General features: G+C 39.3%; 1 protein-coding gene, 1 long non-coding RNA gene and 1 other non-coding gene across 7 annotated transcripts in view; 1 reads left to right on the plus strand and 2 right to left on the minus strand.

Moving 5' to 3' along the window:
- Positions 1-9,993, plus strand: part of LOC140188747 (uncharacterized) — a 61,838-nt gene extending 51,845 nt beyond the window's left edge. The window contains exons 2-3 of the long non-coding RNA XR_011883376.1: positions 1,335-1,447; positions 9,495-9,993. This is a non-coding gene — a long non-coding RNA (uncharacterized lncRNA). The remainder of the gene's footprint in view (positions 1-1,334; positions 1,448-9,494) is intronic.
- cep104 (centrosomal protein 104) overlaps positions 1-18,147 on the minus strand; it is a 134,648-nt gene that overhangs the window by 29,274 nt on the left and 87,227 nt on the right. For all 5 annotated transcript variants that reach the window (XM_072245347.1, XM_072245346.1, XM_072245351.1 and 2 more), the window contains 3 exons: positions 15,013-15,088; positions 11,310-11,418; positions 6,355-6,493 (listed from right to left, as the gene is read on the minus strand). In XM_072245347.1, coding sequence (XP_072101448.1) covers positions 6,355-6,493; positions 11,310-11,418; positions 15,013-15,088 — 324 coding nt within the window. The remainder of the gene's footprint in view (positions 1-6,354; positions 6,494-11,309; positions 11,419-15,012; positions 15,089-18,147) is intronic.
- LOC140188816 (small nucleolar RNA U109) lies at positions 8,647-8,800 on the minus strand. The gene has a single exon (XR_011883402.1). It is a non-coding gene; the product is annotated as a small nucleolar RNA U109 (small nucleolar RNA).

The raw sequence follows: 18,147 nt of genomic DNA on the forward strand, positions 1-18,147 counted from the left end.
AGAGGAAAGTATTATTTCCTTGAATTCTGAACTTAAAGAGTTGAAGCGTCAGATAGTGGAGATTTCAGCCCTCTTGGAATAGTCTCAACGCAAGATTATCGATCTGGAAGCAAGATCTCGTCGGAATAACATTTGAATTGTTGGACTGAAGGAAGGATCTGAGAGTGGGGATTTATTGGACTATTTTGCTAATTTGTTTCAATCTCTGTTTCCGGATATTTTACCTCAGTCTCCCGATATTGAAAGAGCACATAGAATTTTCACTTCGAAATCTCAAGATCCGAATAAACCAAGGACAGTTTTGGTCAGCTTTCTTCATTTCAAAGTTAAAGACCAAATCATGAAATATGCAAGGAAGCACAGAGTTTTTAAATTCAAGGGTTCCGAGATTCGTCTTTATGAAGATTATCCACGGGAAGTTATGGAACAGCGGTTCAAATTTGATCCAGCTATGAAGATAGCCCATGATAAGGGATTATTCCCATCACTTCGCTATCCAGCCCGATTAAAATGATTTCCTAAAGATTCGACTCCACGTGTTCTTCCGGATCCCAAAGCGGCATTGGACACTGTTAATTCTATTTTGGAGGTGGTCGAGGTTTGAATGGCATTAGGTCTGCTGAATAATTTTCTGAAAGAAAACAAGCTTTGAAGATTTCTGATATGTTGAAAATGTTCTTTGATCGATGGACCATTTAAAGAAGACGCGAGCTTCTTGATTTGACTGATGAATGGCTTTCCTGAAATCTGTTTGGTATACTGAGTGAATTAACACAGCAGATAGATCGTTAACTGGTTTGATTGTTTGTTTTTATCCTTTTTTTCATTAAGTGATAGTTTTCAGAGTTTATAAGGACTTTTTCTTTTATATGTGTGTGTGTATATATATATATACACATACACACACACACACATATATATATATATATATATATATATATATATATATAGAGAGAGAGAGAGAGAGAGAGAGAGAGAGAGAGAGAGAGAGAGAGAGAGAGAGAGAGAGAGAGAGAGAGAGAGAGAGAGAGAGAGAGAGAGGAGAGAGAGAGAGAGAGAGAGAGAGAGAGAGAGAGAGAGAGAGAGAGAGAGAGAGAGAGAGAGAGAGAGAGAGAGAGAGAGACACTTAGTAGATAGATAATTAGTTTCAGTTTTTCTTCTACAAAGTTTTTTTTTTTAAATTGGGCACGCAAGTCAAATGGATAATGGCATCGACATAGACATTTTTCTTTTTGTTTAATTTTATTGTTTTGACATCTTTGGAGATTGTTTTTGTATTCCCCAGCTTATTTTTAATGATTAAGTATAAACATCATTTTTTTCCTCCTCTGCAGGGCTTTCTTATGCATTTAGGAAACTGATGGCAGAGAGGAAGAAGCTGTTCCTGAATCGCTGAGTGTGCCTTCAGGCTTCACACCTCCTACCTGATGGTAACAGTGAGAAAAAGGTATGCACTGGGTACGGGAGGTCCTTAATAATAGACGCTGCCTTTCTGAGACACTGTTCCCTGAAGATGTCCTGGGTACTTTGTAGGCTAGTACCCAAGATGGAGCTGATTAGATTTATAACCCTCTGCAGCTTCTTTCGGTCCTGTGCAGTAGCCCCCCGCCCCCCCCCCTTATCAGACAGAGATGCAGTCTGTCAGAATGCTCTCCTCAGTACAACTTTAGAAGTTTTTGAGTGTATTTGTTGACATGTCAAATCTCTTCAAACTCCTAATAAAGTATAGCCGCTATCTTCCCTTCTTTATAACTACATCAACATGTTGGGAACAGGTTAGATCCTCAGAGATCTTGACACCCAGGAACTTGAAAATGCTCACTCTCTCCACTTCTGATCCCTTTATGAGGATTGGTATGTGTTCCTTCGTCTTACCCTTCCTGAAGTCCTCAATCAGTTCTTTCATCTTACTGACGTTGAGTATCAGGTTGTCGCTGCAGCACCACTCCATTAGTTGGCATATCTCAATCCTGTACGCCCTCTCGTCACCACCTGAGATTCTACCAACAATGGCTGTATCGTCAGCAAATTTATAGATGGTACTTGAGCTATGTCGAGCCACACAGTCATGTGAATACAGAGTGGGCTAAGCACATACTCGAGGTGCACCAGTATTGATCGTCAGCAAGGAGGATATGTTCTCACCAATCCGCACAGATTGTCGTCTTCCAGTTCGGAATCTGAAGATCCAATTGCAGAGGGCCAGGTTCTGCAACTTCATAATCAGGATTGTGGGAATGATGGTATTAAATGCTGAGCTATAGTCGATGAACAGCATCCTGACATAAGTGTTTGTGTTGTCCAGGTGGTCTGAAGCAGTGTGGAGAGCCATTGAGATTGTGTCTGCCATTGAACTAAGAAGGAATATAACAAATATGTGTCGGCCGTTGACCTATTGTGGCAATAGGCAAATTTCCCTTACAAGGCCTCGCAGTTACCAAGTATTCTTCTGTCAGAAAACAACCTATCCTGCTCTACACCTGCCAAATCTCTATGATGCCATCAAAATTTTCCTTTCTCCAATTCAGAATCTCAACCAGAAGGACCAGTGTTATCCTTCTCAATAAACATCTTGAAACTAATGGAATTATAATCACCAGATCTAAAATGCTCCCCTACACACACTTCTGATAATTACCCTGTCTCATTCCCTGATAGGACATCCCATATCTCGCTCTCACTCTAGTTGGGAACTGTATATACTGATCAAGGCAACTTTCCTGAACACAAATTCACAAAATCAATTCCATCCAGTCCTTTTACAGAATGGGAGCCCCAGTCAACATGCAGAAAGTTAACATCAACTACTCTCACAACCTTAGTTTTCTTGAAACTCTCTGCTACCTCTACAAATTTTCTCCTCTAAATCCTGTTGACTATTGGGAGGTCTACAATCCCAAATCTGATCATCCCCTTCGTAATCCTCAGTTCAACTCACATAGTCCCAGTAGACAAGTCCTCCAGTTTCCTCCATCTGAGGCTGTCATGACAATTTCCCTGAAGAATAATGCTATCCCTCTTTAATTACCCTCCCCCCCCCCATCATGTCTAAAACAACAGAAGCCCGGAACACTAAGCTGCTAGTCCCGACCCTTCTGCAACCAATACAACTATTGGCTACAATATTATAATTCCACATGCTGATCCATGCTTCAAGTTCATTTGACTCACCTACAATACTCATTGCATTTAATTAGAGCAATTCAGAATATTAGTCTCACCATGTTCAACCTTTCAGCTCCTATCTTTAGTGGCATTTCCTACATTTACTTTCCCCACAACTACTCCACTATTTGCCTTGGTACTCTGGTTGCCAACCCCTGGAACTCCAGTTTAACCCTACCCCCCACCCCCACCCCCAAGAGCATCACTAGCAAACCTTTTCGCAAGGATATTGGTCACCGTCTAGTCCAGGTATAAACCATCTTCCATGGAAGGTAATCCAATGATCCAAAGATCCAAAAATGTGAAGCCCTCACTTCCTACACCATCACTTTTGCTATGTGCTAAACTACATTATTTTCCTATTTCTTACTAACATGTGGCACACATAACAATCCTGAGACTGCCACACTGGATTTTCCCATCCTTTAACTTAGCACCTCCCTCCCTGAATTTGTTTTGCAGAACCTTGGATCTCTGTCTATGTCTGATGTGGACTCCAGCCTCTGGCTGCTCAATCCCTGCCACCCCCCGCCCCCCAAAGAATAGACTTGAACACCATAAAATTGCAATATTATGTCCCTACTCTTAAACTTGATGCTGTGACTGATGAAGATACGCTAAATGCCTTCGTCCGCGCTCTATCTGCTTGCAAGACTGCTTTCCATGAATTATGCAGTTGTACTCCCAGGTCCCCGTGTCACAACATTCATCAGTGCCATGCCTTTCACTGTACAGGCCTACCGTGGCTTGACTGTCCAAAATGTATCACCTCATATTTACCCAAATTGAAATTTATTTGCCATTTCTTAGCCCATCTTCCTAACTGTTCAAGATCTCTGCAATTCACTGTAATCTGCTTCACAGTCACCAAGATCCCCAAATTTAGTATCAGCAAACTTGCTCACCAGGCAACTTACATTCACATCAAAATTATTTATATAAATAATAGGTCCCAGCACTGACCCTGTGGCACTTCACTAGTTACATGCTTACAGTCAGAGAATTGACCTTCAACCATCAACCTCTGCTCCCTATCATCGAGCCAATTCTGAATCCACCTTGCTTACTCTCACTGAATCCCTTGCAACCTAACCTTTTAGATCAGTCTGTCACATTGGATCTGACCAAAGGTTTAACTGAAGTCCATACGGACAACATCCACTGCACTACCTTCATTTATCCCTTTGGGAAAAACTCCAAAAGATTCATCAGGCATGACCTCCCACCAGGCTGACTGTTCCTGATCATGCCTTAACTATCCAAGCAATGGTCGATCCTGTTCCTCAGAATTCCCTCCAGTAACTTCACTCTAAATGAAGTCAGCTTTACCAGTCTTTAGTTCTCTGGTGTCCTTGTCCCCTTCTTGAACAATGGAACAACATTTGCCACCCTCCAGTCCTCTGGAACCTCACCAGTAGCTAATGATGAAGTCTCTACAAGGGCCTTAATCTCCCATAAGATCTGGGAGTGCATTTGGTCAGGCCCTGGAGAGTTGCTCACCTTAATGTGCTTCCAAGTTGCAAATAACTTCTTCTTTGTAATATGTATATGTCCAAGACCTCACTGTATACTATCATTTCTTTGCATCCATATTCTCCTTTCTAAACACCATGGAGAAATAGATCAAAAATCTCTTGTGGCTCCACACATAGGCCTTAGATCATAGATGATCTTTAAGAAAACATAGTCTCTTCCTGGTCATCCTTTTACTGTTAATATAACCTGAGATTACCTTTAAATCTGCTTCCCTAATCCATTTCATATCCACTTTTTGCACTCCTCGAGTAAGCCTGCTCTTAAGCATTTTTTGTCAAGGAATTCAAGCCTAAATACAATGTGTGCTTCCTTCTTTTTCATGACCACAACTTTGAGAAACTCTCATCAGTCAGGATTAGAATTTAGTCTCTCTACCCTTCACCCTAACAGGAACATGGTCCACCTGGATTCGTGATATGACCCTTTCAAAAGCCTCCCACTTGCCGTATGTTCCTTTGCTTTTAAAAGTCACCCAATTGACCCCAGCTAGACGAACCTAATGCCTTCAAAACTGGCCCTGTTCCAGTTCAGGTCTTTAAAATATGTATTTTTTTAATATTAGCTTTATTTGTCACATGTGCATCAAAACATACAGTGAAATGCATTGCTTTATGTAAAAAAATCAGATTGTGCTGAGCAGCGCACAATGTCACTATGCTTCTGGTGCCAACATAACATACTTACGACTGGCCCTAACTGTACATCTTTGCAATGTAGGAGGTAACCCATGCAGTCACAGGAAGAACATACAAACTCCTTACAGACAGGGTAGTAATTGAACCCAACCAGTCATCACTAGCACTGCAGAATGATGCGCTAACTGCCACACTTCCATGCCACTTCCCTGGAACCTTTTCTATCCATACCATAACTATTTTAAAATAGAAATATGGTCATTGGACCCAAAGTGTTCATTAACTGCTAAATCAGTTACGTGGCCTGCCTCATTCCTTCAGAGTATGCCCTTGGTCCTTCTAGAGTAGATTCTTCTAAGTTTGTATTGCACCACACAAAATTCTACCTCATCCAGGTTATTTGCACGCTGTCAGTACCAGGAAAAAATGAAACCTCCCTCTTGCACTACCCTACCATTCTCAGAACAATATGCAATTTCTTGATATAACTGCTCCTTAAGAGGGCGGAGAAGTCTATAATATAACCCTACCAAGGTGAGTGTACCCTTCTACGTTCTAAGTTCTACCCAATAGCTTCATTAAATGACCACTCAAGATTATCCTCTCTAAACACTGCTACTGTATCCTCCCTAACAAAAAAGGCCACATTCCCTCTATTCTTCGCTGTTGCTGTCATACCTGAAGCATTAGCATCCCGTAAAATTAAGCTGCAGTCCATCCCTTCTCTCAGCCATGTCTGTTATGGTCACAATATCCCAATCCCTAGAGGCAATCCATTCACTCAGTTTGTCCAACTTATCTGTTAAGCTAAGTGGAGAAAGATCCTGATCATATGTTGTCTGTAGGTAATCGAGAGCTTTACAGCATACATGTACAGTGTACAAGCATGTTGATGAACTCTACATATATAGTCACATGGGATTATAATCATGATGTTCTCCCAAATAGACTGCTCAATCAGTACATTAGTTTCCTAATACTTAACAAATTAGATTGACAAACACTTTTTTTGGCTTACCATTGCAGTTCTTCATCTTCAGATGTTCCTGGAGATCCTCTTTTGCTATTGCCTCATTACAACGAGGACACTTCCCAAAGCTATCTTTCTTCTCACACTCAGTCAGCCTGTGCTCAGTGAGACTGGCTATTTCTACTACCTGGATGGAGAAAAGGAATCCAAAATTATTTTTGTACCACAGCAATTGAATTAATTGCTCACAGAAATAGAATAAGTTACATATATGGAAGACTGAGGGAGAAGACTTTGCCATCTCCATTATGGTAACAGCTGTTGTTAATTCCAGCTCCTGCAAACAAAGTTCAATCCTGACCTCCAGCACTGTGGAGGTTACACATTTATCCTGTTACCATGTGGATTTCATTTAGGTGTTCAAGCTTCCTTCCACACCCCAAAGATATGCAAGATGGTGGGCTAATTGGTCATTATAAATTAACCTTATTTGTATAGATGAATGGTAATGTTGGATTAATTTAAATGGGAGCTTGCTGGTCAGCAGGGACCCAGTGGGCTGAAGGACCAATTTCCATGTTTAATGTCTCCACAATCACCCTAAGAATGTGATGAGGTGCTACATGCATTTTCATTAACTAAAAGTTAATTTCTCATGCACTGCCTTAGGCAATAGGGATATGAGGTTGGTTAAGAGTGCAATGCAAGTTCCACTGAACATAGACCTAAGTAAACATGTAGCCTTCAGCAAAATTGCACAGACAGATACCATGAGTGTGCTATGAAAAATGATGGCACTGTGGTAAGCATCTTGGAGGAGGAAAAAAAGCCATCAGGCTTTATTTGACAACATACCTTTTCAATCACATACATCGCACTTTATTGATTGGCTTAAAATTAAACGTGAGATTAAAAGTACCACATTTACCCTTTATTCTGCTCTCTAATATGATCATAACTACTCATATGACCCTAACTGCTTACATTTGTCTTTCAGATAACTTTCATTACCTTTTGTTGAAACATTTATCTATTTGTGATTATAAAAGAACAATATCAAATATCATTTACAGAGGAGTCGTGAATTACTCTTCCCTCTGCACAAACATGAGTTTCCTAATTAGCTTGGTTCTTTTAACCTATGCTTGTTTAACCAAGGCTTCTTAATTTTTTAAACATTATTTATACCTCTTTTCTTTTTAAAAAAAAAACATACTTGAAAGCTTATCCTTTAAACTTCTACATTTCATGTAATATAACCAAGGCCAAAAATCAGCCAGAGACAGTGCCTGTAAGTATTCAGTTCTGCTAGAATTTTTCCATGGCATTTCAATTATCTACATAAATAGCCCTTTAGTCTGTTGGATTTCCAGTGCTTTATCATTTTACTGTTTTAAATTTTATGCCTAAATCCAAATTGGATGACCCCAAGTTCTCAGTCAGTTTCAGTTTACAGCTCTAGATGCTTAACATCCAGTTGGTTACAAAATGTTAAGTATTTTGCATCTCACTGCAAATGCAAAGACCAAGAAAATCAAACCTTATAAAAAAATTATTCCTTGAAAGTCTATTTGCCCAAAAATCTGTCAAATCTTTTAACATCCCTTTGTAATTTATGTAACAGCCTGTTCACAAAGCAACAGAGCAATGGCTTGTATCACTGGCCATTCCCAATTTTAAATTATCTTCAACTATAATATATAGCTGCAGCCCTAATGTAAATCTTCTGATATCCTACTTGACATATCTTGTCATTTTGAATACTTAAACACAACTCTATGAGGTTTGAGAGACTTTAAAACTAGCCTTTTGTTTTTTCATTCATAGATAGCAAGGAAAACAATTATAAGGAACTCATCAATTCAAGATGCCAGCCAGATTAACACATTCAAAATCATGAATCATTCTTTTTGTGTAGATTTTTCCAAGTTCATTCCTCCACTATTTTTCCTCAGAAACTAAAAGTTGTTACCTTACTTGAACATCTCTGTAGTAGAATGGATAGACAAACTTTAGGATTATGGAAATTGATGGGTTAAAGTTTGAGCAAATCTTGCAGAGTGAGTTGCACATTTAATCAGTAGGCAAGTCTTTGAGTCAGGTACAAGTTGAGTCACAGGATTTCAGTTTACAGCTCTAGATGCTTAACAGATTAACTGGGTATCTGGTTGGTTACTAAATGTTTCTTAATAAGTACTTGGCATCCCACTGCATATGAAAAGATCAATAAAATCAAACCTTCAAAAAAGAAACATTTCCTTAAAAAGTGTTCATTCCGTTGACATTATGCTAAAACATAATACTCCATGGTAACTCCAGAGTTACTAAGTATTATGTTAGTTATGTTGCAGACTTATACTACCGTTGAGTCTGTTCTTTAGAGACTCACGGCCCTGATATCCTCATTTACTCTAGCACGTTGTTGAAATACCAGTCTTTATGAGAGAAAGAGCCGATATCAGACCTCTCAGCCAGGGAGAGGAAAAACGTGCATGTTAATTCACAACAATGGACATCACATGCAATATACTGACCAACTCTTTCTTTTCCTTATACATTTATTCTTTTCATCTCTTACTTCTATACTGTCTAGACTAGTTTTACAGCAGTTCCATTGCGTTTCAACACATAGTACAAGAAATGTGAACTTTTGGGTTACTATATCTCCAAAGTAGGCACTTCAACACAATACTGTCGGTCCCCAATGGGGAATGAGAAAATGAAGAGTATTAATCACCTTGTGTCCTACTATCACCCAATGTGCATATATGCAGGCTTCTGATTGCTACCTTTTTGCCCCTCATTCCAAATCAAACCACACAGCAAAATCTTAGACAAAATCTCCTGCATCTCAGCCCTAATGCTTTGAAGCCAACTATAATTTAAATCTTGGAACTTCTGATTTGCACCAAGGTGCTGCATTGAACATGTATCTGCAGTATCATTAGCTGGAATGTTACAATTATTTCATAATATTCATTACATTCCAGAATATTTAAGTGCAACTTTCTATAAAAGTACAAGTAGAACCAGGATGCAAATAATGAGCCATTTGTAAAAACATACATTTTATAGATGCAAATAACATTGCTCTTAGGAGAACGATGGCACCTAACGGCAAATCCTTTGCTTGCATCTTTGGAAACAGCTCTATTTCTATTTTTAATATCTCTATTTTCCCTTTTCAGGGTTCTTTTGAAGACCCTGACCTGGAGTTACATGCTGACTTCAATTCTTTGAAGGAATGGGACCTGCTCTCGGAGTCCCATGACTGACCGCTATTCGATATGCCAAGGATGCGGTCTTGTAAACTAGCATACCTTCAGGGTTCCGGGATTTCGTGGTTCTGGAGGTGGGCGGACTCTAGGTTGGTGCCGCTGCAGGAAACTGGTGTGTCGTGGGAGACAGAAGATCGAAAGCAGCAAGTTGACTGCGTGCTCAGAGACCCGAGTTCTTTGGGCACAGAGCTCGGAAAAAGCGATGCAACAGACTTTTAACATTGTAAATCAGCAAGTTGTTTGTTATGTCTCCCCCCTTGCTATTAAAAGGGGAACACCTCTTTTTCCCTTATTAGGGAAAGAAAGAGAGCCTGTGGTATGTCAAATTACCAGGTGAACGAGTAGTCTTTGAGGTACTGCAAGTCTGTGTCTTTATTGATGCTTTGCTGCATGCTTCAGTGCTCGGTGGGGGGGCCAATGCTTTTTTGCTGGTGGGGGGAGGTTCGTTGCTTTGCTATGCATGGGTGGGGGGAGCTGGGGGTGGCTTTGGGGTTCTAGCATTTAACTGCCATTCATTCTTTGGGGCACTCCTCTGTTTTCACAGATGTTTGCAAAGAAAAAGAATTTCAGGATGTATACTGTATTCATTTCTCTGACATTAAATGTACCTTTGAAACCTTCTCTATTCAAGTGCTCCACCTTCAACACTTGCATAACATGGACATTTCACCAAATCAAAGTGCAAAAACAAAATGGAATTAATATTAAGTATGCTGATGACTTGTTAACTTAAGTTGACAAACTCAAAGCTGCTCGAGTGCACAGGGTATCTAGATTGGCTGGAAGAAAAGCAAGAATGAACATGGTACATAATGACAGGTGCAAAACAAATCAGTATGAATTAAACAAACTAAAAGAAAATCTGATCAATGGTTAGGACTGGGAGGAACAGGAAATACAAAAATAAATTCCACACATTAATAAAATCAATATCCTTGCAGAACAAGTTTACTAGTGGTAACTGGGAAGGTTTGAATTTGTGGTGGTGGCTGGGAATAGGAATCAGAGCAGTTGGTCAGAAGTGAAGTTAGATAGATGGGGTTTGTCACATGTAATATACAACATTAAAACATACAGAGAAATGTATTATTTGTGTCAAGACTAACATTCTGATGATAAGCTGGGCAGCTCACAAGTGTTGCCATGCTTCCAATGTCAATCTAGCATGCTTACAACTTACTAACCCATAAACCATACATCTTTGGAATGTGAGAGGAAACTAGAGCAGCCGGAGAAAGCCCACATGGTCACAGGGAGAATGTACAAACACCTTACAGACAGTTGAACCCGAATCACTAGCATTGTAAAACATTGTGTTAACCACTATGCTGTTGCGCTGTTTGCTGGTGGAGACTTGAAAAGTTAAAGAAGGTTGGCTCTTTTCTTACAGGGAGTGGTAGGTGTCTGGAACTCATTGCCAGGAAGATGGTAAATGCACAAATGATAGCAATACCTATGAGTCATTTAGACAGACATGAAGTTAGGAAATAGAGGGATATGGATCATATACACAGGCTAATAGGGTTAGTTTAGACATTGTGGTCAGTGCAAATAGTGGCCAAAAGTTCTGTTCCTACAGTTCTATGAATTAAAAAAAGCTTGAGGGTGCTTACTCCTATGTAAATAGCATTTTTGCATATAGTGCTTGAAAACACTGACCTCATTCTGACAAGAAAACAAGATTACAGTGGTTAGGAAATAAGACTGTAAATGAATTCCACATACTTGTTTGCAATGCTCACAGCGTTTCAACATTGGGCAGTGCTTCCAGTAATGGATATCCAAGCCTTCATCAGTAAACATTTCATTCCTCTCCCCACAGAATATGCACAAACTGAAAAAGGAAATTGAGACATCATAAAAAAAACCAGTCAATAACAGAATGCAAACCAGCTTAAAATTTTAAACAGGCTGACCTCTGGATTGTTCAAAATATGGATCAACAGAGAAGCAGGCACAGACAACTTTTGTGAACACACTGTTGAAGGACAGTATATTAAGAATGCAAATTGATGGCAACAGTGCAAGCGCCCAAAGCAAAGAACATTTACTTAAACAAATATGAGTACAATCATAATTCACGTACTGGTTTAGACAAGTTCTAAGAAATGAATGACTGATTCATTGGTACATGGTTTCTACACTGTTTTATACAAATGATCAATGTTTCAATTCCAGCAAGTTTATATAGTACATTACATTTTTGCCACAAAGGATGCCAGTTTCTTCCCCTCCGCCATCAAATTTCTGAATGGACAATGAACCATGAAAACTACTTCACTACTTTTTTGCTCTCTTTTTAATTTAATTGATATATATTTCTTAATTATAATTTAGTTTTTTTCAAAAATTATGTATTACAATGTACTGCTAATGCAAAACAACACATTGCATGACATTATCAATGACATTAAACCTGATTCTGAGCTCTTCTTGGAAATGTTGAGTGTTTGCCTTCACGCTCTTGCTCCTGCTCAATGATGGATGACACCTTTTTGAACCATAGCCATTACGAGGAGATCTCGATACTGGGGAAGCTAGTGCCCATGATAGAGCTGGCTGAGTTTACAACTTTATACAGTTTTTTCACATCCTTTTTATACTTTGAACATTGAGGTTTGGTATCCTAGAAAGGCCAGACTAGTTAGGATGGGTATGTTTTCTTCTGCAATATTTTAAAATGATTTTTTAAAATGACATTCCAATAGTTTGTCACCATTACTGATACAAACTTTAAATTCCAACTTAAATTTAGTTAAATGAATTTAGATCACCTCACACCATTTATCTCCAAAATTGATATTCCATATTTGTCAACACTAATCTTTTAATTTTAGAACAATCCCACCTGATTTTGCAACAAAACAAATAAATATTTTGGTATGGAAAAAGTATCTGAAAAAACCCTCCATTCAATATAATCCCGTTCTGTAATAAAATAGTATGACCACCACCTTCAAAGAGCAAAGGACTGCAGACCTCAAACTAACTAATCCCATTTTCCCACATGAGGCCAGTATCCCTTTAATCACCTCCTGTTCAAAACATTTCTCACTGAATTTACTTTGACAGGATTGTACTAAAGTTAACTGGAATTACTTCAAAGACAGCTTGTCAGGATGTTCGTGAAATAGAACACAGTTTTTGTCAGAGAAAGTGGCTGAAGTACAAATGAAGGCAACAAACTTGGTAGGTACCAGAGCACAGCATGGGTGTATATTGTGGATTTGGATTTGCTAACTGGTTGCACAGTATCAAGGAACAAGAGACTACACAAGATGTAAGAGAAAAAGGGAGATGAGAAATAATTCAATTTTGGAAATGATTAACAGAGAAATCAACATCAATCCAGGTGAAAGGTATAGGATTTTGAAACAAAGGATCCAAATCAAAAAGCCAAACTAAAGTTATATAAATTATTTTAATATTGAAACCTATTAAGTCAGTAAGTGACAGTAAAGACACACAGATGTGAAGGTATCAGTTTTGACCTTAAGTTCAAGTTCCTTGCAAGCTGTTGTTGGGAGATACGGCAGATGATTTGAAATTGATTTCAGTGATGAAAACTGATCACATTCCTCATATTTTATGTAGATAAGTGGAGTGGTTGATTGACCATACCTACATTCACTATGCACCAATATTTCGTTTAAAGAACAGTCATTTGGGTAATCTACCAAAGAGCAACTGATTCTTGAATAATTTAGGAGACAACACCTCAACTGTCAGGGCAGGAAAACTGATGCATGTGAACATGAGTGCGCATAGAGTTGAAAACGACAAAAATAAACTCATATATAAATAAGTAACAACAACATCTCATGTTACATTGTGCCCTGCAAAGCTATATAATCACGGAGCTCAGAAGACCTTATTCTGTCCATACAGTAACTTAATACATACAATTAGAGCAGGCAAATAAAGTTTTGATTGCTTTAATAAAGGAACAATGTCCTTTAGTATCTTCAGTCAAGTTGCTGCTACATTGGCTGATAAGTGACTGCCAGTATACTGTATCTAAACATTGCATAAAAACATTTGATAAAATAAGGCACCTACACATCTATTCTACTTTGCATAAAATGTTCACTCAACTCACAGTTATTACCATTTGATTTAACAGCCTTGGACAGTTTCAGCCAGCAGTGTAAAAATGTGATCAGAAATATTATTGATTTCCTCATGATGAGTTTCAGAGGCAGGGAGAGGGGAGGGAGCAGAAAGCACCAGAGCGATATTTTATTATGATCAATATTGTTTGGAATCAAATGACTGTGTCTGGTGTCAGGGCTGGGTGTGTCTGCACCTCCCTACCCCTGACAGTCCTTCTCTGCCACACCCCTTCTGCAGCACACCACCCTCACTATTCCTATCATACTTTGTTCCCGCAAAATTTACAAACTCGCTCTCTGCTCCACCTTGACAAATACAGTACTGTATGAATTTACTTTAGGATGGATTCGTCAGCCCTGGTATAGCCACATTACCATGATTAATCAGTGGTGGACAAACAGTCAAATAGCTGATGAACTGTACCTAAATGTTTTCAATATAAAGTACAAAGATCCCCTCTCATCCTTCAGAGAATCAGAATCAGGTTAGTCCTGACGAAGGGTCTCGGCCTGAAGCGTCGACTGTACCTCTTCCTAGAGATGCTGCCTGGCCTGCTGCGTTCACCAGCAACTTTGATGTGTGTTGCTTTAATATCACCGGCATATGTCGTGAGATTTGTTGGCAGCAGTACAATGAAATACATGATAAATAGATATAGAAAAAAAACCTGAATTACAGTAAATATATGTCTATTACATAGTTAAGTTAAAAGTGCAAAAAAAAAGTAGTGAGGTAGTGTTCATGGGTTTATGTCCATTTAGAAATCAGATGGCAGAGGGGAAGTTCCTGAATTGCTGAGTGTGTGCTTTCGGGTTTCTGTACCTCCTTCCTGATGGTAACAATGAGAAGGCATGTCCTGAGTGGTGGGGGTCCTTAATGATGGGTGTCGCCTTCCTAAGGCACCACTCCTTGAAGGTGTCGCCTTCCTAAGGCACCACTCCTTGAAGGTGTCTTGCATACTATGGGGGCTAGTAACCATGATGGCTCAGAGTAATCTTACAAGTTTCTGAAACTTGTGCAGTAGTTGCCCAACCCCCGCCCCCAACCCCATACCAGATGATACCAGATACCTTGGAATTAAAATCTAGATAAACCTGACGATTGTTTATAATTACATACCAACCAGCTTGGGACTGAATGTGGATGTAAAGTTACTCACAAACACACCCTAAATTCTATTCATTCATAATTGCTGAAGTGCTACTTATCAAATCTTACACAGTTTACAACATAACCAAAATGAAGAGAAATAACTAAAGTCATAGTGCAAAGGAATCTGGTTGTTACAGGGTTGTAGTGTTAAATGTGGGCTTACTTATCCAAATAATCAGCAACTGTGGACTGTTCAATTGATATCTCTGGTTGCAAGGCAGGAACTTTTGTCCCATGATCTAGAAAGAAAAATAGTTAAAAATCCAATAAATAATTACCTTTTCAGTTAATTACAGAGATTGATAGAGTTTTAAATGTTAAGGACACCAAAACATTTATGACTGTTGTCAGAAAGTAGCCCTGACACAAAAGATCTGCCACGATATTACTGAATGACCAAAATGTATGAGAGGACACAACAGCATCTTCCTGGTTTATTTCTCACATTATTTTCATTGATTTTAATTTCAAATATTATCACGTTTTGTTACTTCAGCCTGACATTAATTAATAATACACAAATAAAATTGGAAAATTCACACACGTGCTGCAATATTTGGATTGCCTCAGATCGCAGCATAATCCTTCTAAATGTTTGTATTGAATCATATTTCATTTTTATTGTTAGAAGCAATAAAGCAATCAGGAAGGAAATCAAGATACAGGTGTCCTCCACTTTTCGAACGTTCGTTTTACTAAACCTCACTGTTTAGTACCCTGTTTTCGCTTTCAGAAGGTGTTTTCACTGTTACGAAGAAAGGCAGCGTGCGATAAAAAATCAGCGCGCATCCCGAGCAGCCACTCTTCCCCGGATTCGGAAAGGCACTGCTTAAACACATGCCTGTGAGCAGCCGCAAGCAAGATGAGTTCTGAGGTATTCGAAAAGCTTAAAAGAGCTCGTAAGGGTGGTACACTTAGCGTAAAACTAGACATAATTAAGCGTTTCGATCGTGGTGAACGAAGCAAGGACAAAGTGAGTTTGGCTTGTGGAAGTTGACGAAGATGATGTTGAAGAGGTTTTAGCATCCCATGACCAAGAACGGATAGATGAAGAGCTGATGCAATTGGAAGAGGAAAGGATAACAATCGAAACCGAATGCAGTATCGAACAGACCAAAAGGGACTGCGTGAGATTTTCGATGCAATGATAAAGTACAACTTTAATTTTGAGAGGGTACGTAGGTTTAGGGGATATTTGCAGGAGGGTTTGAGTCCTTACAAACAACTGTATGATAGAAAAATGCACGAGGCTCAGCAGTCAAGCAAGCCTTCCACATCAGCCACAGCAGACGACGAACCTCGATCTTCGACATCGAGGCGGGCAGTCACAGGAGAAGATGAGCTGCCTGCCCTGATCGACAATGAGGTGACACCCCATGTCCCACCACCCCAACACCTGGGCCCCGGACAGATACTGTACCGATTCGCGGAGAATGCAGCAGTAGCCGGGAGGCACACAACACATCTTTAAGAAAAAAGCCGAAATAAACAAGCTAATTAATTAGGTGCCACCGACACGTAATTGTCGGCCCAGATCAGTGCCGATTTCCGATTGTATCTCCTCTGATCTGGGCTGACAATTATGTGTCGGTGGCACCTAATTAATTAGCATGTTTATTTCGGCTTTTTTCTTAAAGATGTGCTGTGTGCCTCCCGGCTACTGCTGCGTTCTTCGCGGCAATGTATCGGGTAGGCGGCCCGGAGGGTGGGGGCCACTGCACCACCCAGCCTGCAACGACTCAGTCTAACACACCATCATCAGTTTGCTCAGCAAGCTGTCTTCCCGATTCCGGTAAGTAACACTACACTGTACATACATTATTTCTACTTTATATAGGCTGTGTATTTTTACGTGTTATTTGGTAGATTTGGCAGCTTCACAGCTTAAAGGTTACTGGAGAGCGCGTTTACGCCAACAGCGCTTACATGAGATTTTCTGCCGAGAGCACTTGCGTGAGATTTTCGCTATGGAGATCTCCGCAGGCAATCGTTGTAGAGAAGTATTTCTACTTTATATAGGCTGTGTATTTATCGTATCATTCTTGCTTTTACTATATGTTACTGTTATTTTAGGTTTTATGTGTTTGTCATAATTTGGTAGGTTATTTTTGGGTCTGCGAACACTCACAAAATTTTCCTATATAAATAAATGGTAATTGCTTCTTCGCTTTACGATATTTCAGCTTACGAGCAGTTTCATAGGAACGCTCTACCTTCGGATGGCGGGGGAAACCTGTACAAGTTTATTGTCATACACACGTGCACACATACGCGTAGGTGCAATGAAAACCTTACCTATAGCAGTATCTTAGTCACATAGCATTAGAGACTTTTATAAAAAAGGGGAAAAAAATAAACAAAATTATACAAGAAAAAACATTTTGAACAAAAAAAAAGTCAGTTGTAGGGCCAAGTTATCAAAGTGGTGGTAGTTTTGCTATACTGAGTTAGTAATTAGGGGGTTCTGCAGGTGGCTCAAAAACCAAATGGATGAAAGGGAACAGCTATCATTCTAGACACTCAAATTTGAGCATGTGGTGTTATTTCTATTGCCCAGTTTGTAAGTGATCATTCACCTCAGAGTCACTGTTAAACATGGAAGCAAAAACATTTGCCAAGTACATTAAGTCTTTATGTAATATTAACATCTTTATGCAAAGTGTTATACTATATGAAGAATTGAGCAGAAAAATTGTGCCCTAACTTTTTTCATGAAGCAGTAAACGACAGACCACAGAGGGAACAAAACATTGCTCGAGAATATGAACATGTCTACCTATATGATGAAGCAAAGACTGATGCAAATTCTTTGTTGTTACCAGATCTAAGAACAACTTGGAAAAACTTCAACAATTCACATCAGATATCACATACTTGAAAGAAACAAGGGACCGAAACCTGCAAAATGATGGTACTGAACACAAAAGTTGTACTACATTCTTTTCTGTATTCATTCTTTTGAGCAAACTTGTTAGCAACTAAGCCTTCCATTCCTGCCATAAAAAATGTCACCATGCACCCAGACTTGCTAGGGAAAAGCCTTCATAAGTGCACTGGTTTAGGATTCACACCCAGATGCAAGTCCTATTTCTTTTAATACTCTTCATGAAGTCCAACAGTGCAGCACAAATTTGATGGATACCTCAGCAGTTTTGCAGGGAAATCTGCATCAGGTTAGATCCAGCAAATATGCATGTCTTATTTTCAATGGAGGTATTACAGCCAAAAAAAAAGGGTAAAGGACCTCATTCAACTTCTTGTCATCAACTGTTAAATTGATTTTAACAGCTTTTCAACA

This window comes from Mobula birostris, chromosome 27 (genome assembly GCF_030028105.1).
Source record: "Mobula birostris isolate sMobBir1 chromosome 27, sMobBir1.hap1, whole genome shotgun sequence".
NCBI classification, from domain to species: domain Eukaryota; kingdom Metazoa; phylum Chordata; class Chondrichthyes; order Myliobatiformes; family Myliobatidae; genus Mobula; species Mobula birostris.